Source organism: Podarcis gaigeae, assembly GCF_964106915.1.
Source record: "Podarcis gaigeae genome assembly, chromosome: 4".
Taxonomy (NCBI): domain Eukaryota; kingdom Metazoa; phylum Chordata; class Lepidosauria; order Squamata; family Lacertidae; genus Podarcis; species Podarcis gaigeae.
The window spans coordinates 67,689,686-67,706,739 of NC_139677.1; the positions used below are offsets into that span (position 1 = coordinate 67,689,686).

Sequence of the window (17,054 nt, forward strand, 5' to 3'; positions counted from 1 at the left end):
TCTGAGACAGGCTTCCGGGCAAGTCACATGACCCATGCCTCATTCCCCCCCCCCCCCGATATTCTTTTCAGGGCAAGAGCACAGCACAAGAAAGGATGAGATTGAGGCACCAAATATGGCTGCTGAGAACTTGCATGAAAAAAACGGGATAACCCGTTTCCCCCCAGGGCACTTAGAAGGTATGCTTATATCCCCTCCCCTCGTATAAGAATCTCATTTATCTTTTTGAGGTTGGACTTTATGCACAATACTCTACAACAAATTCCAAGGAGCTCTAATCTTTACATTCCTTTACCACAGTTGTTATGCCAGCAATGGAAATAAAGCTATGCTGGTTCATATCCTTGGGACTCCTGTGTAAATGTGCATGGCCAGAGAGATGGCATAAGATTTATCTTTAAAGACAGCAGATATGTATCTTTTACCACTGTCTGCTTTTCATATAACTGTGTTGGTTTCCACTGTAGTTTATCCAAGCAAGGAAAGGCCTCTGCCTTTGTAATCTATGATAGCCCGACAGTAAAACCCAAGTGTGTACGCTGCTTGCATTCCCCACAATAATTCTTCCATTATTAACAGTGCTACTGGTAAAGCTTCAAAGAATTTAAGGATCACTTTTCAGAGTCTCAGTCAGTTTATTTGGACATAAAAGAAGAGTTTTGCAGAAAAAGACATGGTGATAAATGAAATGGCAAGCCTTCATAAAGCATGTTTATGAAGGTAGCACCAGATCTGCTGCCTAGAAATGGATGTACAAAAGAGGGATGGTTGAAAACTATATATTTTAAAGAGCAAAGGTAAATTATGTCAGTATCTTTGCAAAGAAAATTAATGACTTTGGGGGCATTGATGCAAATTATATAGCAAGTGCAATAGCCATTTGAAAACTGCACACTAGTAAGTAAAGGGCTGCACACATATCTTAACAATGGTAGTGAACAGGTATTCTCCTCCTCCCTAGAAATTGAGGAAATGTAAAGTAGAGAATAAGCTGTTAAGTAAATTTAAATGTAGTTGAAATAGGCCCTTAGAGTGTTTTCAAAAATACATGTTAGTAGAACAATTAAAAAGCTGTGCAGCAGGGCAAGCCTTATAGACAAAAATATATAAATATGGAAGGAAGCTCATGTGAACTCTGTTTAATTATTGCTGTTTATTTCACTTATCAATATGATTTCTCTCCCTTTTATAGAAGTGCTATTAGAACAGTGATTACTACCCACAGGGCTATACAGTGAAAAGTTGGTGGCTCACAAGGAGTCATGGGGAGATGAGATATAAATGGTTTGGAAATACCCTTTTGATGATACTGTTGGTTCTGACTGCTGAGATTTGAGGCAAAGCTGCTCATTCATCCTCAAACTTCTCGATGTGTGAATGTGTGTGTGGGTATTTTTTATTTTTTTCTGCTCAATAGTGTTGGGGGGATGGGAGGGTGGGGGTGAAGAGGAAATTGGGATGAAGGGACTCACAACCCAGGATACTTTAAGCCAGAGGTGAGGAACCTATGCTTTCCATCTGTTGCTGAATTATAGCCATCATCATCCCTGACCACTGACAATGCTGATGGGAATCCAATAGCAACCAGAGGCTCATAGATTTTGCACCTCTGCAAAAAGGGTTTTGCATCTGATAGAATCCTTGTAAAACAAATTAGGATTGGAAGAAGTGCTTTCCCACTGATCCTAATTAATTTGAAGCCCTTTTGATAATTTGGGCAGGATTCACCAAACCAGTCCCGTAAGTGGAAGTCCTGCACAAGGACATTTGCTTCTGCAAGGAGCTTTCCTCCCTCTCTTCTCCCTATGCCAGCTGAAATTGGTTTGGCAGAGGGTTTGGAGAACTTCCAGAACAATGCGCAGGGGGAGAAGGCATTGTTCCATTTGGCAAGCTGGAACACTTCCACAGACAGAACAAGTAGAAGATGCTAAATTCCACCCTTTTAGCCTATGTGTCTCCTGGACAGCAATGAGCATGCTCAAACCTTGTCATGCCATATTATTATTATTATTATTATTATTATTATTATTATTATTATTAAAATGTGAACATCCCCCACAAGCATCTAGGGTTCTTCCTTGGCATGCAGACACACCAGGTCATCATGCAGCTACAACACTGATTAAATACCTACATAAGGCTTTAAATTACTGGTAAGTGTGAATTTGATTTTAAGTTCTGAAGGTTGGTTTTCTATTGGACATACATATTGATCATTGCAGCTGTCAACTTAATAAAACCAAGATGAAGCCATACTTGTCAGTCTGCATGTAACTGTCTTCCTGTGCAACTGGCACAAAAACAATAGGGAGGCCTGGGGACAATAACTGAATATTCTCCCTTTAGTAATTCCAATACCAATTCTATATGGACCAAATTCTATATGGTCATTCATATAAGAATGTCATAATATTTAAATACTTTACATTTGTACCTATCAAACTAGCTGGGGAGATACATTTTGTGAAATTAAATTCATGAGACATGTATCAATATGCATATATTGATATTTTAAATATCTGAAGTACATTTCTTACACAGATAAACATGGAGATGTTTGGTGCAACCAAATGACTGAAGTCAATGGAAATGTTACCATTGACTTCAATGGGATGACAGCTGCAATTACAGTCACACCCACTGTGTACTATTGAAATGAATGGAGTTTACAGAGTTTACACATTAGCAAGCCTCGACTTTCCCACCAGTAATTCCACACTGTAAAACAGAGAAAAAACACAGAACTTCAGGCACGCCTTTAAAATATTAAGTATATGTCCCAGCATTGTATTAATTTCAGTAAATGCAACACCTTTTCATCCGGATAGCCCCATAGATTTTAACAAAACACCTCCTATTTCATCCTAAAACCATTTCCTCTCCACCGCACAAAATAGTAACATGGAAGAATAAATGATCTGAGTAGCTTTAAGTGTTTCTATTGACTCCGGGCGGGGGGGGGGGGGAGGTCACAAAATGTACTGTTAACTGACATAAGCTCTAAGTATATCTGATATACAAATAGCACAAACTTACCATCTTGATCTGTAGTGATTGTGATAGCTGTGAACTGCTTGGGTGAAAAACTTAATTCAGAGACTCCATTCATGGCTTCTATTTCAAAAGTGTAGTTCACATGAGACACAAAATCAAGCACAGTTACTGAGGAATTGATTAGTCCAGTATGTCTTGGAATGAATCGGATGCCTCCTCCACATATCTCACACTGGCTGGCATCAGATCCACATTTCTTGCAAATGACACTATATGTGAGGTCTTTTCTTCCTCCTGTGTCACTTGGTGGGCTCCATTCCAACATGAGAGCTGTTTCATTTATGTTAAAAATTACGTTCCTTGGAGCAGAAGGAGGCCCTAAGGAAAAGGAGAAATAGTTTGTCATTAGAACTAGTATATATTTGTTTGTGTTTTAACCCCCAAAGCCCCCTTTCATCATTTACAGAAACAGATTAAATGTGGCAAACATGGTACATTGTTACACACTTAAAAACAAAACAAAAGCCAGCAACCCTCATATTGTTCTTAAGGAACATGTAAACTGTCCTACAGGAACTAATAATAATAATAATAATAATAATAATAATAATAATAATAATTTATTATTTATACCCCGCCCATCTGGCTGGGCCTCCCCAGCCACTCTGGGCGGCTTCCATAAAAACCAAAAATACAGTAAAATATCACACGTTAAAAACTTCCCTGAACAGGGCTGCCTTAAGATGTCTTCTGAATGTCAGGTAGTTGTTTATCGCTTTGACATCTGCTGGAAGGGCGTTCCACAGGGTGGGCACCACTACCGAGAAGGCCCTCTGCCTGGTTCCCAGTAGCTTTGCTTCTCGCAATGAGGGAACCACCAGAAGGCCCTCGGCGCTGGACCTCAGCGTCCGGGCAGAATGATGGGGGTGGAGACGCTCCTTCAGGTATACTGGACCGAGGCCGTTTAGGGCTTTAAAGGTCAGCACCAACACTTTGAATTGTGCTCGGAAACATACTGGGAGCCAATGTAGGTCTTTCAAGACCGGTGTTATATGGTCTCGGCGGCCGCTCCCAGTCACCAGTCTAGCTGCCGCATTCTGGATTAGTTGTAGTTTCCGAGTCACCTTCAAAGGTAGCCCCACGTAGAGTGCATTGCAGTAGTCCAAGCGGGAGATAACCAGAGCATGCACTACTCTGGCAAGACAGTTCGCAGGCAGATAGGGTCTCAGCCTACGTACCAGATGGAGCTGGTAAACAGCTGCCCTGGACACAGATTTGACCTGTGCCTCCATGGACAGCTGTGAGTCCAAAATGACTCCCAGGCTGCGCACCTGGTCCTTCAGGGGCACAGTTACCCCATTCAGGACCAGGGAATCCTCCACACCTGCCCGCCTCCTGTCCCCCAGAAACAGTACTTCTGTCTTGTCAGGATTCAACCTCAATCTGTTAGCCGCCATCCAGCCTCATGCCAAGATCACAAAAAAACAAGTTAGACACAAAGTCAGGAAACAAAGTCAGATAAAATACTAGGAACAGAACTCGAGACAGATTCAAGATGGGGCTTGTATGATTAGGATGACAAAATATGCCCGCACCATAGAATCTGGTATCTGGATTTTAAACTCTCAGGGCCACAACTATTCTCACCCATTGACTTTTATCTACAAATGCCAACAGGAATAGAAATATAGAGAATTCTACCAATCAGATGTTTGTAGGGGAAACTTCCTCCCATTTCTGCTCTTGAAGAATCAGTCTTAAGAATTTTAGCCCCCCCCCCTTTTTTTTAAAAAAGGCTTTTGTATCAGAGAGGGAGACTATATGCAGCATCACATCCAGTTATTGACAAAACACCTTTATGCTATCTTGATTTATTTTAGTTTGTGTATGTTATGTATAATTATATTCAGTGTGCACCAGAAAAAAATATATGCATGTTAGTTTCTTTTTCAATTTCGCAATGATTGCTAATAGTTCTGTTTGGTAAAGCAATGTGCAGAGAATCTTGGTCTTATTTTAGGATAAAAATATGATTTATTATGCATTCATATTGCTCTGAACAGGAAAATTGTTATCAATTGTAGTAGGAGTGTTTCAAAGTTTATAACTGTCCGCCTGCAGATACTGGAGATATAGACACCCTTCATACTCAAGGGCCCTCGTGCCAATTTGCATGACGATTAAATAGGTTTTTAATTGCCATTAAATTATGCCATCTAAACTGTGATTTCATGCAAATATTAAGCTGTAATGACATGCAGTGAATCATTTACTAAGATTTAGAACTTGGAACAAAGAGAGACAATTAATTCTAATCCTCAGATTCTGCTAAATTATGTGTCATTGGGATTTTTATGAATGTGGCCTGATTGCTTTGTTATCACTTATAAATTATGCATAGATTATATGTCACATTGGAAAAAAAAACTGGCAGCCATAACCTTTTTGCAGGCATCTGTGAGCAATACGCTCAGGAATTTCTTCATGCTATATATTTTGTTTAGGCAAGCAAGTATACTGACAGTTTTAAAAGATTAATGTTTTTCACCAACATGCATCAGACATTGTGACTATTCCAGTTTTGCGCAGTAAAGATATAATGATTATACTAATGCCTGTATAATTTATTTTATAGAAAAGAATAAAATGCTGCCTGGGATCCAGAAAGGGACGTTGAATATACAAAGGGATCTTGGTGTACATTCAAAAACTATTTTGACACTACTTTGGGCTTCAGAAATGGCTTACTGTCTGGAGCTGCTGTTGTAGAAACATGCCAAAATCGTAGTAAGGATGAAGGATTTGTTATATCATTCTCTAGTCCTTGATCAGTATATCTTTAATATATGCTTTTCTTACTGAATTGCAATCCAGCTTCAACATCCCATTAACCTAACCCATCATATAAGTAGAATAATGTGTTGCACCATTCAGGAACAAGATAGATTGAAATTGTACCGGTGTACACATGGTAAAATCATAAATTAGAAAGAAGCCAACTGTGGTTTATTTTCTTTTATAACTATTAATATGTCTTGTTTATAAACAAAATATTAAGCACTGATGACTATTAAGAATCAGAAAGTGATTCAGGAAGGCAAGAGGTATCAGACAATTTTGCAAATGTCTCTTTTCCACCCTAATGACCCTTTGCCTCTGCAGCTGTCCTTCTGGAGGTTTAACAGTTCCAAAGGGAGTTAGAACACAGTTCTCATAGTATTTAATTAGAATGTGTGCAAGCTAGATTTAAGTGTTCAACAAATTCAGGGTAATAGTAGAAGTTGTTGTTGTTTGCCATTACTGTTATCATAATCATCATCACCATCACCTCCTGGAACAGGACAACCCATCCTCTCCAGATTCCTAACACTATGGGTTCGGCCGGTTGTCATGGTGCTGAGCAGGATATTTTTATTTTTTAAAAAAATACCATGTCTAAACTGGACATTTCTAAGGAGTTATTTTTAGTCCACTTATTCTGTACTGTCAGGCTACGATGACACCTGCGTTTACTTGGGTGTTGTAATGTAATCTCGGAGTGGAGTTGAGAAAGTGCGAGAACATGATAAATATCCTGAAACAGTTGTAATGCAGCTTCCTAAGCTATCTCCCATAACTCATAAATCAAGCTCCTCAGAGCCTGACAGATTCACCATCCTAAGGCTTATTGGCATGTGGGAAGGGGCTGGTAATGTGGGTCGGGTTTCCTCAGCAATTCATTTGAATGAGCGGGTTGTGACAGCCATGGCAATATATATAACTATTTGAGACTCTTCGCCAGTGCTGTAATGGAAGTTCAGTATGACTTTTCACACAGTTAGACTATGTTACTTGCCAGCCAGGACTGCCTTTGGGAGTGGCTGATGGGAATTGGAATAGCTTTATTTTGTTTTAATTGGTCATTTGATCCTGAGCCATAATGTTATAGTCCCATTTTAAACTCTAAGCACTGCAACTACCGGTATATCTGAGTCTGTAAAAGGGGTCTGGTATTTATTTTTCCAAGGGCATTTTCAGGATATATACTTTATAGATATGTTGCAGTACATGGAGTGTTTTCATCCATGTACTGCATGGATGAAAAGCTCATTTTGTACAAGGGTGTTTTTCCCCCTTATACACATTATATATTATGTATACCAGTACCCAGATTTGAAACGTGTGGTCACTCTGTTAATAACACAGTTTTGGTAACATTCTATCTAGTATTGTGGTGGTGTTTTTAAAAGGCACTTTAGATTGAAGAGCATTTTTTTGCTTATTTAAAGGAGCACTGGGAATAAATGAAAACCTGATTTGCATTCTTGATTAACGAAAACATGCTCTCATACTTTTAGCTTTTGTGAGAGGAATATAGAATAAGTGCTATTTTTGTCTTCTGAGATAATGAGAGAGACAAGGAAAGAATTTCAAATACCAGTATGATTCACACTTACGGGTACATGCCATAGTTGCTGGATCCTTCTCAGCTCGAAAGTAACCCTTTTCACACTGACACACAGATGTTGCTTCCACAAAGGTTTGGCTGTGTGGAGGGCATTTTGAACACTTTATATTTCCAGCAAATGCTTTGTAGAATCCTGACCTACAAGCTGTAAAAACAGAAGAACAGTTGATTTGATTAAGTATACCTCTTTTTCTAAATGTAAAATTCAGATCCACCATTCAGCCTGACTCTCCCAGTGTGACCTAGAAACAGAACCTAGCTTGAGTCTATACAGACAGCAGCAAGCTTGATTCTCAATGTTTGAGGTCAATAAAGGAAGAAAGCAGGTTCCCTTCAGATAATGAATGTTTATATTTCTCCTTGCTTTCCCCCCATATGAATGAATGCCCTATATATGAGCAAGAGAAGTAGGGGCACTATTGTATTATTTTATTCATTATAATTTAGTTTATAGCCCGATTAAAATGCAAAGTACAATCCATTGTTTAGACAATAAAACCTATAATAATAGAAAACAGCAGAAACAACAACTACCACCACCACCTCCTAGCTTTGTATCTATGCCAATATAAAACCAGCAAATTAAATTAACTTGATGCAGGAATCTGAAAGCACAATAATAATAATAATATACCCATAAAAATTAAAGGCTTTGGAGGAAAGAAAAAGATTTTCACTCAGTCCCTAAAAGACCATCACATGGGAGTAGAGGCAAAGAAGACCATGTTTCTGTACCATTGGGTGGGGGGTCATTTCTTACATGTGAAATTCAGATAGACAAAGCTCTCTTCCCCCAATGAATTATGAACTTTTGCTTTCATGATGTATTTTGCTGCTTTTATTTTCCTATATTATCTGCTCTCTATTTAATTGCAAATGTCAACCACTATACTGTAGTTTGATTATGTTTTCTTTTTTCTTTGTACTTTTGATTTTTGCATTAATGAAAACTTTGATCCTGCAGAATATATATGCAGTATGCATTTGTGTTCCACACACACTGAAATGCACTGAAATCCCTGGGGGATGAGTGTTTACTCATACATCATACACATAATCAACGCAGGAATTTGGTAGATCCTATATTTGCCACATGGTCACTGCATATCAGAACGAATCTAAAATATTGATCTTTTGAGTTATCTAGGTACATTAAAATGATGTGGTTCCTGTATGTATACTCACATATGTATTTAAGTAGACTACTATCAGCCATTATCTATGTAACTAGATAAGGAATTGCAAACCAATATGTATGTGATTTGTCTTCTTAGTTGAACAGCAGAGTTGTGTGCATACAGACCTTTAAGTACAAATAAAATTTCACCAGTCAGAAGTTCAAGAGGAGGAAGAGGAGCTCAATTCAGTCTCCCTTGCTTCCTCTTACATGTCATACAGTTGGTTGATCAATGCAGTGGTGGATCTGGGGCTCTCAAATTTCAGTGGCACCCTGCACAGAGTTAAAACTTGGCACCCCTTGCCTCTCTCACTCCATTCTACAGCATTCATACCACCCTAAAACTGCCTCTGATCAATGTTCAGCTTTTTAAAAAAGGACTACACTCTCACAACCCTAGCAGCTCTACCTGTGTTCTTTCAGAACAGAAGCCACAAGTCTCTTCTCCTCCAAATAATTCTGATATTAGGGAATGTGAACAGGTGCGGAAGTGGAACAATGTGATTATGTGACATAATTTCCTATTGGGGAACTTCATTTCCACTGTGTATACCTCTTAACTTCAGCATATACAGTATTTTTTCTTTCTTTAGTGAATTTTAAAGCCACCCATTAGTTAACAGCAGTTTAATACCCTTAAAAACAGGTACAACCAAATCATTTCAGCCACAGGGGGAATCATTTTAAAGATTGCAACAGAATCACAGAATATTACATCAAAATCACTAAAAATCCCAGCAAAGTTATAAAATGGCAATAAAAGCAGTTATAACAAGTCTGAGCAAAAAAAAAAACGTCCTCCACATCATTGAAAGTACTTTAGAATTTTGACCAGCCATTCCTTCCTAGGGAGAGTGTTGGATATTCAAAGGCCAAGATTCTCTCTCCAGTCACCATTCACCAAACTTAAGATAGCAGGGTAGCCTGGAAGAGGTCCTCAGATGGGACCAGAAGCAGGCCTTCAGATGGCAGACAAGGGGGTTTATGCAGAGTGTGAGAAATGACAGGCTTTAATTAGGCAGACTCCAGAACAGAATATATACTGACAGGACCCCTACGAGCAGTAGCTTTACAGTGTCACCCTATGGAAGCAGCCCCCAAGTAGGAATAGATCCACTGATGTATAGTCTGCTAGTCTCTAATCCAGATGGTTTATCCAGGAGAATGTTGCAATCAAGGTATCAAAAGTCACAAAGCAGAATTCTCCAGGTACATTTTTGAGGTGAAAACTGGTCTGAAAGCAGGCTGAAATGGATGCAGATAGTCAGAATCATCTAAGAGTGGCTGAGCTGTACAAACAGCAGCCACTTGAACAAATGGCCCAGGAAGAATATAGTTGTGACCAAGCAATAGTTGTTACAATTCAAATGTTACAAATATATATAAATATATTTTTCCAAGTGTTTAGCCTACAGGGAATCAAGTGTGGAATTGATAACCTGATGGGAAGTCGATATATATATAACACAAAAAATACATTTGGAAGACTAAGATCATTCACAACAAAGTCAGTTCAAGTAAATTTAGCTAATAATCCAGTTATGCCATCATGCAAGGCAGATAGCGCAGAAGCTTTATGGTTAATTTTACAAAACTACTGGAAAACCCCAAGGCCATGCACAAAATGACACCATCATGGATACTAGATACATTAAAATAAAAATCAGGGCTTTATTGATATTATATGATAACATTCTGAGAAAGTCCAAACAATCACAGGCTTGGAATAATTGAACGGTGCAGAATGTTGATTGCCCGATTCAAGATGAAAAAAAATAAGCAAGTTCTTTTTTACAGGCCAATGCATATGCAATCAGAATCTGAAATAAGCATCTCAGTGCCCATATGCAGTGGCAGTGTATAGCTGATTTTCAGTAGTAATAGTTCCCCTTCAAATGAAATGTCTGCACAAAACAAAAAATTCCATTAAGATTTTACCAGGACCATAGGTGCTACTAATGCTTTTAAAAAACTTGTTTACAAAGTTTTTTCAGTAAGAAGAACAAAAGAAAGATAATTTGAATTTCCAAGAGAGTATATGTAAATTCATACCTGAAAACAACTTATAGCTAAGGCAATACATGTAGGTCTTTTAAGTCTTCTTCTTTACGTTTAAAATTAATGTTATGTGAAAGATGATTTTGTTGTAAGAGAAACAATTTCAGTCTCTCTCTCGAAAAGTAGACAATCCTTACACAGAAACTGGTGGAGCTGATTACATAATGGAATGGAATACTGTATTTTAATTTCTACCAGTCCTACGCTGCTAGGGCACTGGGAACCCACAACACCTGGCACTGCAGAACCAAAGGTATTAGTGTAAGGGGTTGTGTTCATTGCTGCTGCCAGGCTGGAGCAAATCTGGACTAACAGCTATGTTACTCTTCCCTCTTACCTCAACAAGTACACAGACTCGCAAGCAGGGGTTTTAAAGCAAGGAAGGAAAGCCTTCTTAGAAGGATGGGAAGTAGCCTATATTCCCTCTTACTGATTTGAAATGAATAAATCCATATTTTCTAGGAATATTTCTAGGAATTACTGTAACCCAGTAATATCACCTCACAAAACCTTTTGCAATAGAATGTCACTCAAAGTGACCAATATACAGGCTGTTTGTGGAGGTTTACCAAGAATGAGAACCAAGTTATACTAAACCATTTCTGTAGTGTCTAGAAAGTCCTTTCACAAACTCCCACTGCTCCTTTGGAAGGAAATCAGCTCTAGCCCCTGTATATATACAGTGATGTGAAATTAATTCTTGTCAGAAGCTCTCCTGAATTACCCTCAGGGAATTCTCAGAGATCTCAAGAGATTAAATTGGATTATATCAAGTTTTTCATAGCTACAGATATATCTTACTGAAGCTATATTTTTATTTAATTGTTCTTATAAGTTTTAGTGATTCAATTGTGTCTCACTATCTGGAAAACTGTAACAAGTCGTGGGAGCTAGCAAAGTGCCAGAAGTAGTAGGATACTGTGAGAATGAACAGCTTGGCCTTTAAATTCCTTTTCAGTTTGTGCTATGGAACATTTCTCTTTTTCTGGAATTCTCTAGGGTACAGAGTGCTGAGGAAATGCACCTTTATCTCATTAGATATGGGCAGCCATTCAGATAGTATGACATTCTACCAAGGCTGCCAACAGGATTTGGGAACCTCCACTCTACCAGTAAAAGAGGACCCAAATTTGCATATGCTTTGTGTCATATGCAAATTTACATACTCTTCTATGGGTCAGGTGACAAGCTTCCAAATAAATCAGGGGCTACACACAACTAATAAGCTGCATGACAAACAAAATGTCAACAGTTTTCTTCTTCCTATATTTCCTTACTAGAAAAGGCTTGGGGAAAATCTACACCGATTGGTTCTATCATTAAAAATGTGTTATAAAAAAATGTGACAACAGAGGGTGCTGCAGCAATACGTAGGCAATGGGAAATTGCATTGAGTTACAGTATATATTTTTTTAAAATAGCCTTTAATAGCATTTTTACCGATCAGTGTAGATCCAGCCTTGATCTGTTGAAGTTCTTTTCACCACAAAGTTGTGAAGGAGCCCTTCTCTCATCATGTGCCAACCTTAAACCATGCAAAGTACTTCAGGAGCTGTAAAATTACAGTACTGTTGATCTTTCATCAATTGACCTTAGGCTGGGATTACTGCATTCAGGCCAAGGCCAGGTATGATAATATTAGATGTGTAGGGTGTTGGTGTCAAAAGAGATTTCAGAGTTACAGTAATCAAGGTTCTGACACCCATGGTGGGATAAATTCAAAATCCAATTGTTAAAATGTAAGTAGTGTATTCTAAAAGCACTTGCTCTGTTTATTATTTATACCTCATAATAACTACAGCAACGCTATTGGCATAGGTGATATGGCTACCCTTTTCTGTTTGGAGCAAAAAGATTCAAACCTTTGCCACAAATAAACCCATTTAAGTGTTTACAGCAGAAGCAACAACCCCGTACCCCTTCATTTTGCACCCCCCACACATAAGGTAGGAAAGCAATTAATCACCACTACACTATTGATGAAGGGTGGTGCTGTGGGTTAAATCACAGAGCCTAGGACTTGCCGATCAGAAGGTCAGCAGTTCGAATCCCCATGATGGGGTGAGCTCCTATTGCTTGGTCCCTGCTCCTGCCAACCTAGCAGTTCAAAAGCACATAAAAGTGCAAGTAGATAAATAGGTACCGCTCAGGTGGGAAGGAAAACGGCGTTTCTGTGCGCTGCTCTGGTTCACCAGAAGCGGCTTAGTCATGCTGGCCACATGACCTGGAAGTTGTACGCCGGCTCCCTCGGCCAATAAAGTGAGATGAGCGCCGCAACCCCACAGTCCTCCGCGACTTGACCTAATGGTCAGGGGTCCCTTTACCTTTACCTTTTACCCTATTGATTGCTATTACAATCAGCTACAGTGGCAGGGTTGCTTAAGGGGGTAAAGTACCTGCAGCTTGTTAATGCGGGATCTGTGCTGGCTGGCAGTCTATTACTAGGCCAAGTTTAAGGTTTAGGTGCTAACATATAATGGCCCTATACAACTTGGGACCAGATTACTTGAGAGATTGCATTAGCCTTATATACTCAATAGGTCACTGAGTTCTGTGGGAGAGTCTACTTGAAGTTCCTATAATAAAACAAGCTCTACAGCAACCTGCAGCAGGGCTTTCATTGTTCTTACCCCTGTTTAGTGGAACATCATTCCTGTTTAGATATGACATACATCTGCTACCTGTACTTTGAGGATATTTTTTGTCGACAAGCTTTTCTAGCTGGATGAAAGAAAGTTTCTGCCTCGATTGTTCATTTGCATTGCTTTAAACCTGTTTTTCATTGTTTTACTGTGTTGTTGTATATCACCTTCAAATTACACCAAGGTTACACAAACTGTAATATGATTATTGCACTATGGTCTAGTGGTCATTTAAATATGTTCACTAAAGGATAAACCAGCATGGTGTAGTGGTTAAGAGCGGTGGATTTGTAATCTGGCGAACTGGGTTCACTTCCCCACTCCTCCACATGCAGCTGCTGGGTGACTTTGGGCTAGTCACACTTCTCTGAAGTCTCTCAGCCCCACTCACCTCACAGAGTGTTTGTTGTGGGAGAGGAAGGGAAAGGAGATTGTTAGCCGCTTTGAGACTCCTTAAGGGGAGTGAAAGATGGGCTTGTTGGAGATAAGCAGTGTCCAGTGCACAGCGGAATGATGAAAAGTACGTGCCAACATGCTCTATATTACTTTATTTACACTTCAAAGCTGGTAATTTACAGAAAAACATTTTCCCTCTGCCGGAGCAGAGAAAGGCATCCTCTCTCCTCTAAAGCACGGAGAGAATCAACACTGAACTGCAAAGAACAGTGAAAAACAGGAAACCAGTGTACGTCACATCCAGTCTCCTTTCCCGTGAGAAAACCCAACAGTACTTGACTGTGGAATGTAAACATTGTCTTGTGACAAGCACTTCGCTGCTCAGTGGAGGAAGCAGAAACCAACATCCTCCCCCTTTCTGTGAACATCACTGGGCAGCGTGTTCGTACAATATCAGCACAAACCCAACTTCTGCACATAGGTACAGTGTTGATCCCTTGATACAATCTTGGACAATACATCAGCAGGAATTTCATTACCTGGCATATAGGACACCGTTACGAGTCCCTTCTGAATACGTTCCCTAGCATGTTGCAACTTCAATTGCAAGTGCTTCGTGCTTTGCTTACAACCTTCAGAATTCAGCAAAGCCAAACATGCTTTGTTGTCCTGGTAAACCTGGATTGGACATTTGACAGGAATTTTCATGTCTTTGCACAATTGTAACAACCATTCACAATCCTTAAGTGAATAAGACAGTGCATTCAGTTCAGCTTCACAAGTACTTAAGCTAACTGTTGTTTGCTTCTTGCATGACCAATCAAATAGACCCTGATTGTACTTATAGCAAACTCCAGACGTACTTTTCCTGTCTGTAGTGTCACTTCCAAAACTTGCATCTGCAAATATCTCAAGACCACCAGACTTCTGATTGTTAAATCTCAGTCTGTAATGCATAGTGCCTTTCAAATACCGCGCTATGCGTTTCAGAGCTTTCCAATCCTTAACAGTAGGATTGTTGACTTGTCTGCTTAGCAAATTACAGCTAACAGCAATGTCAGGTCTTGAACATCTGGCAATGAAGTTTAGCTTGCCTAGCACACTTCTGTACAGTGTAGTGTCAGAAAATGCTTCTCCAGTGTCATCTACCTGATAACCTGTTGTCATCGGTGTGTCTACAGGGTTAGCATCCATCAGGTTTAGTTTGCTTAACACATCAGCAATTTTACGTGACTGGTGTACTAGAATGTTACCATCTTGATCTCTCTCTATTTCCAGAGATAGGTAGTTGTTTACCTCACCAAGATCTTTCATGTCAAAGTGCTCTTTCAATTGAGCTAGGGCATTATTGTACATTGTGACATCCTTCCAAAAGAATAAAAGATCATCAACATAAAACAAACAATACAGTTTCTTTTGCCCCTCCTCTTTGACAAATACACATGGATCAGCTTTCCCTTGCTTAAAACCTAGAGAAAACAATACTTCAGTGAGTTTTGTGTGCCAACACCGTGCACTTTGTTTGAGACCATAAAGGGACTTCTTCAGAGCACAAACAAATCCCTGTTTTACCTGTACGCCATCAGGTGGAAGCATATAAAGTGATTCATCTAGAGATCCGTACAGAAAAGCTGTATTCACATCATGGTGACTAATGTGTAGATTCTCTTCTGCAGCTAGCTTGAGCATAAGCCTAATGCTCTCATACCTCACGGTGGGTGAGTAGGTCTCGTGATAGTCTTCACCTGGTACCTGTGCAAAACCTCTGGCTACCAATCTGGCTTTGTGTCTGACTATCTTGCCATTTTGATCTGTCTTCGCTTTGAAGACCCATTTGCTTCCAAGCAGTTTCATTCCTGGAACTACTGGAACAAGGTCCCATGTTTTGTTCCTTTCCAAGGAATCAAGCTCAGCCTTCATGGCATTTAACCATGGCTCAGCTTCCTTTGAATCCAAATCCTGGATTTCTTGGAAACTTGAAGGTTCAAACACCTTCTTGGAGCTTTTAACAGCTGTTACTGCTATCTTAGCAAACTCATCAGCAAATCTCTTTGGAGGTCTGCCTTTTGTTGCTCTCTGTGACCTGCGAATTAGCCTTAAGTCTTCAACACTCTCCTCTTCCTTCTTAGGAGAAAAGTGACCTATTGTGAACAATGGTTCCTCCAATTCTTGATCAGAGCTTTCAGAGGGTCGCATAGAGGCTTTCGCACTCTTGAAATCCTCTGAATCACCCGATTCAGTTTCAGACTCAGAATCAGAACCTTCATCAGTGGGTGTGGGTTGTTGCGGTTGCTTTTGATTATCCTCAGTTTCATCACTGTCATCAGGATAACATTGGAAAATTCCCACATTCTCCCCCCACTTGGCATTGTACTCAACACTTCTTGTGAGCTTAATTGCCTTAGAGTCAGTCATCATTATTCTGTAAGACCCTTTCTGATAACCTAGAAAGATACCATGCAATCCACGCTTGTCTAACTTGGAGCTTTGTGGTGAGTGAACCCACATGTCAGAACCAAAAATTTTCATGTGTTTGATGTATGGCTTCTTGCCAAACATCTTCTCATAGGGGGTACAACCAATCGCTGAAGATAACCTGCGATTATAACTGTAAGTGAAACATAAGAGAGCTTCGGCCCAATAACTCTCTGGAAGATTGGCATCATGCAGCAAGGTTTTTAACCCTTGAAGCAATGTCTGATTTGCTCGTTCCGCAAGTCCATTCTGCCATGGCGAGCGAGGACTAGACAAATCGTGTTGAATTCCTTTCTCAGTCAGAAAAGCTTCAAACTGCTGAGAAGTGAATTCTCCCCCGCGATCACTGAAAAGAGTCTTTACCTTCTTACCATGCACATTTTCCAACCAAGCACAGAATTCCTTGAACCTTGGAAAAGCCTCTGATTTCTGCTTGAGATTGTACACATAAATATACCTGGAAAATGCATCAATGAGAACCATGAAGTACCTGTTTCCACCCAAAGAGGGCGCTAGTGGTCCAACCAAATCAGCATGAACAACCTGGTATGGTTCTGTAGCTTGCCTACTAGACACCTTACCTTTAGCAGCCATTTTTACTTTGTTTGCTGTGCATGCCTTGCACTTCATGTGGTACCTGCAGGGTTTAATAGTCATACCTTCAACCAAGGCAGGCATTTTAGATACTGCCTCAAAATGCAAATGACCAAATTTTCGATGAAAATCGTGAATACATTCTGCATGCAAACTTTTGTTAGAACCTGCAATGCAACAAGTGTCATCCTGCACAACATCATCAAAATACAAAACATACAAACGATCAACATATTCAGCATGCAATACATAATCATTTTTCTTTGTGATG

At 39.6% G+C, this 17,054-nt stretch overlaps 1 protein-coding gene across 4 annotated transcripts in view; it reads right to left on the reverse strand.

Annotated features, from left to right (window-relative positions):
• The window catches only part of EPHA6 (EPH receptor A6), a 353,748-nt gene that overhangs the window by 168,044 nt on the left and 168,650 nt on the right, over positions 1-17,054 (reverse strand). For all 4 annotated transcript variants that reach the window (XM_083736224.1, XM_083736225.1, XM_083736226.1 and 1 more), the window contains exons 4-5: positions 7,431-7,586; positions 3,037-3,372 (exon numbers count right to left, since the gene is read on the reverse strand). In XM_083736224.1, coding sequence (XP_083592350.1) covers positions 3,037-3,372; positions 7,431-7,586 — 492 coding nt within the window. The remainder of the gene's footprint in view (positions 1-3,036; positions 3,373-7,430; positions 7,587-17,054) is intronic.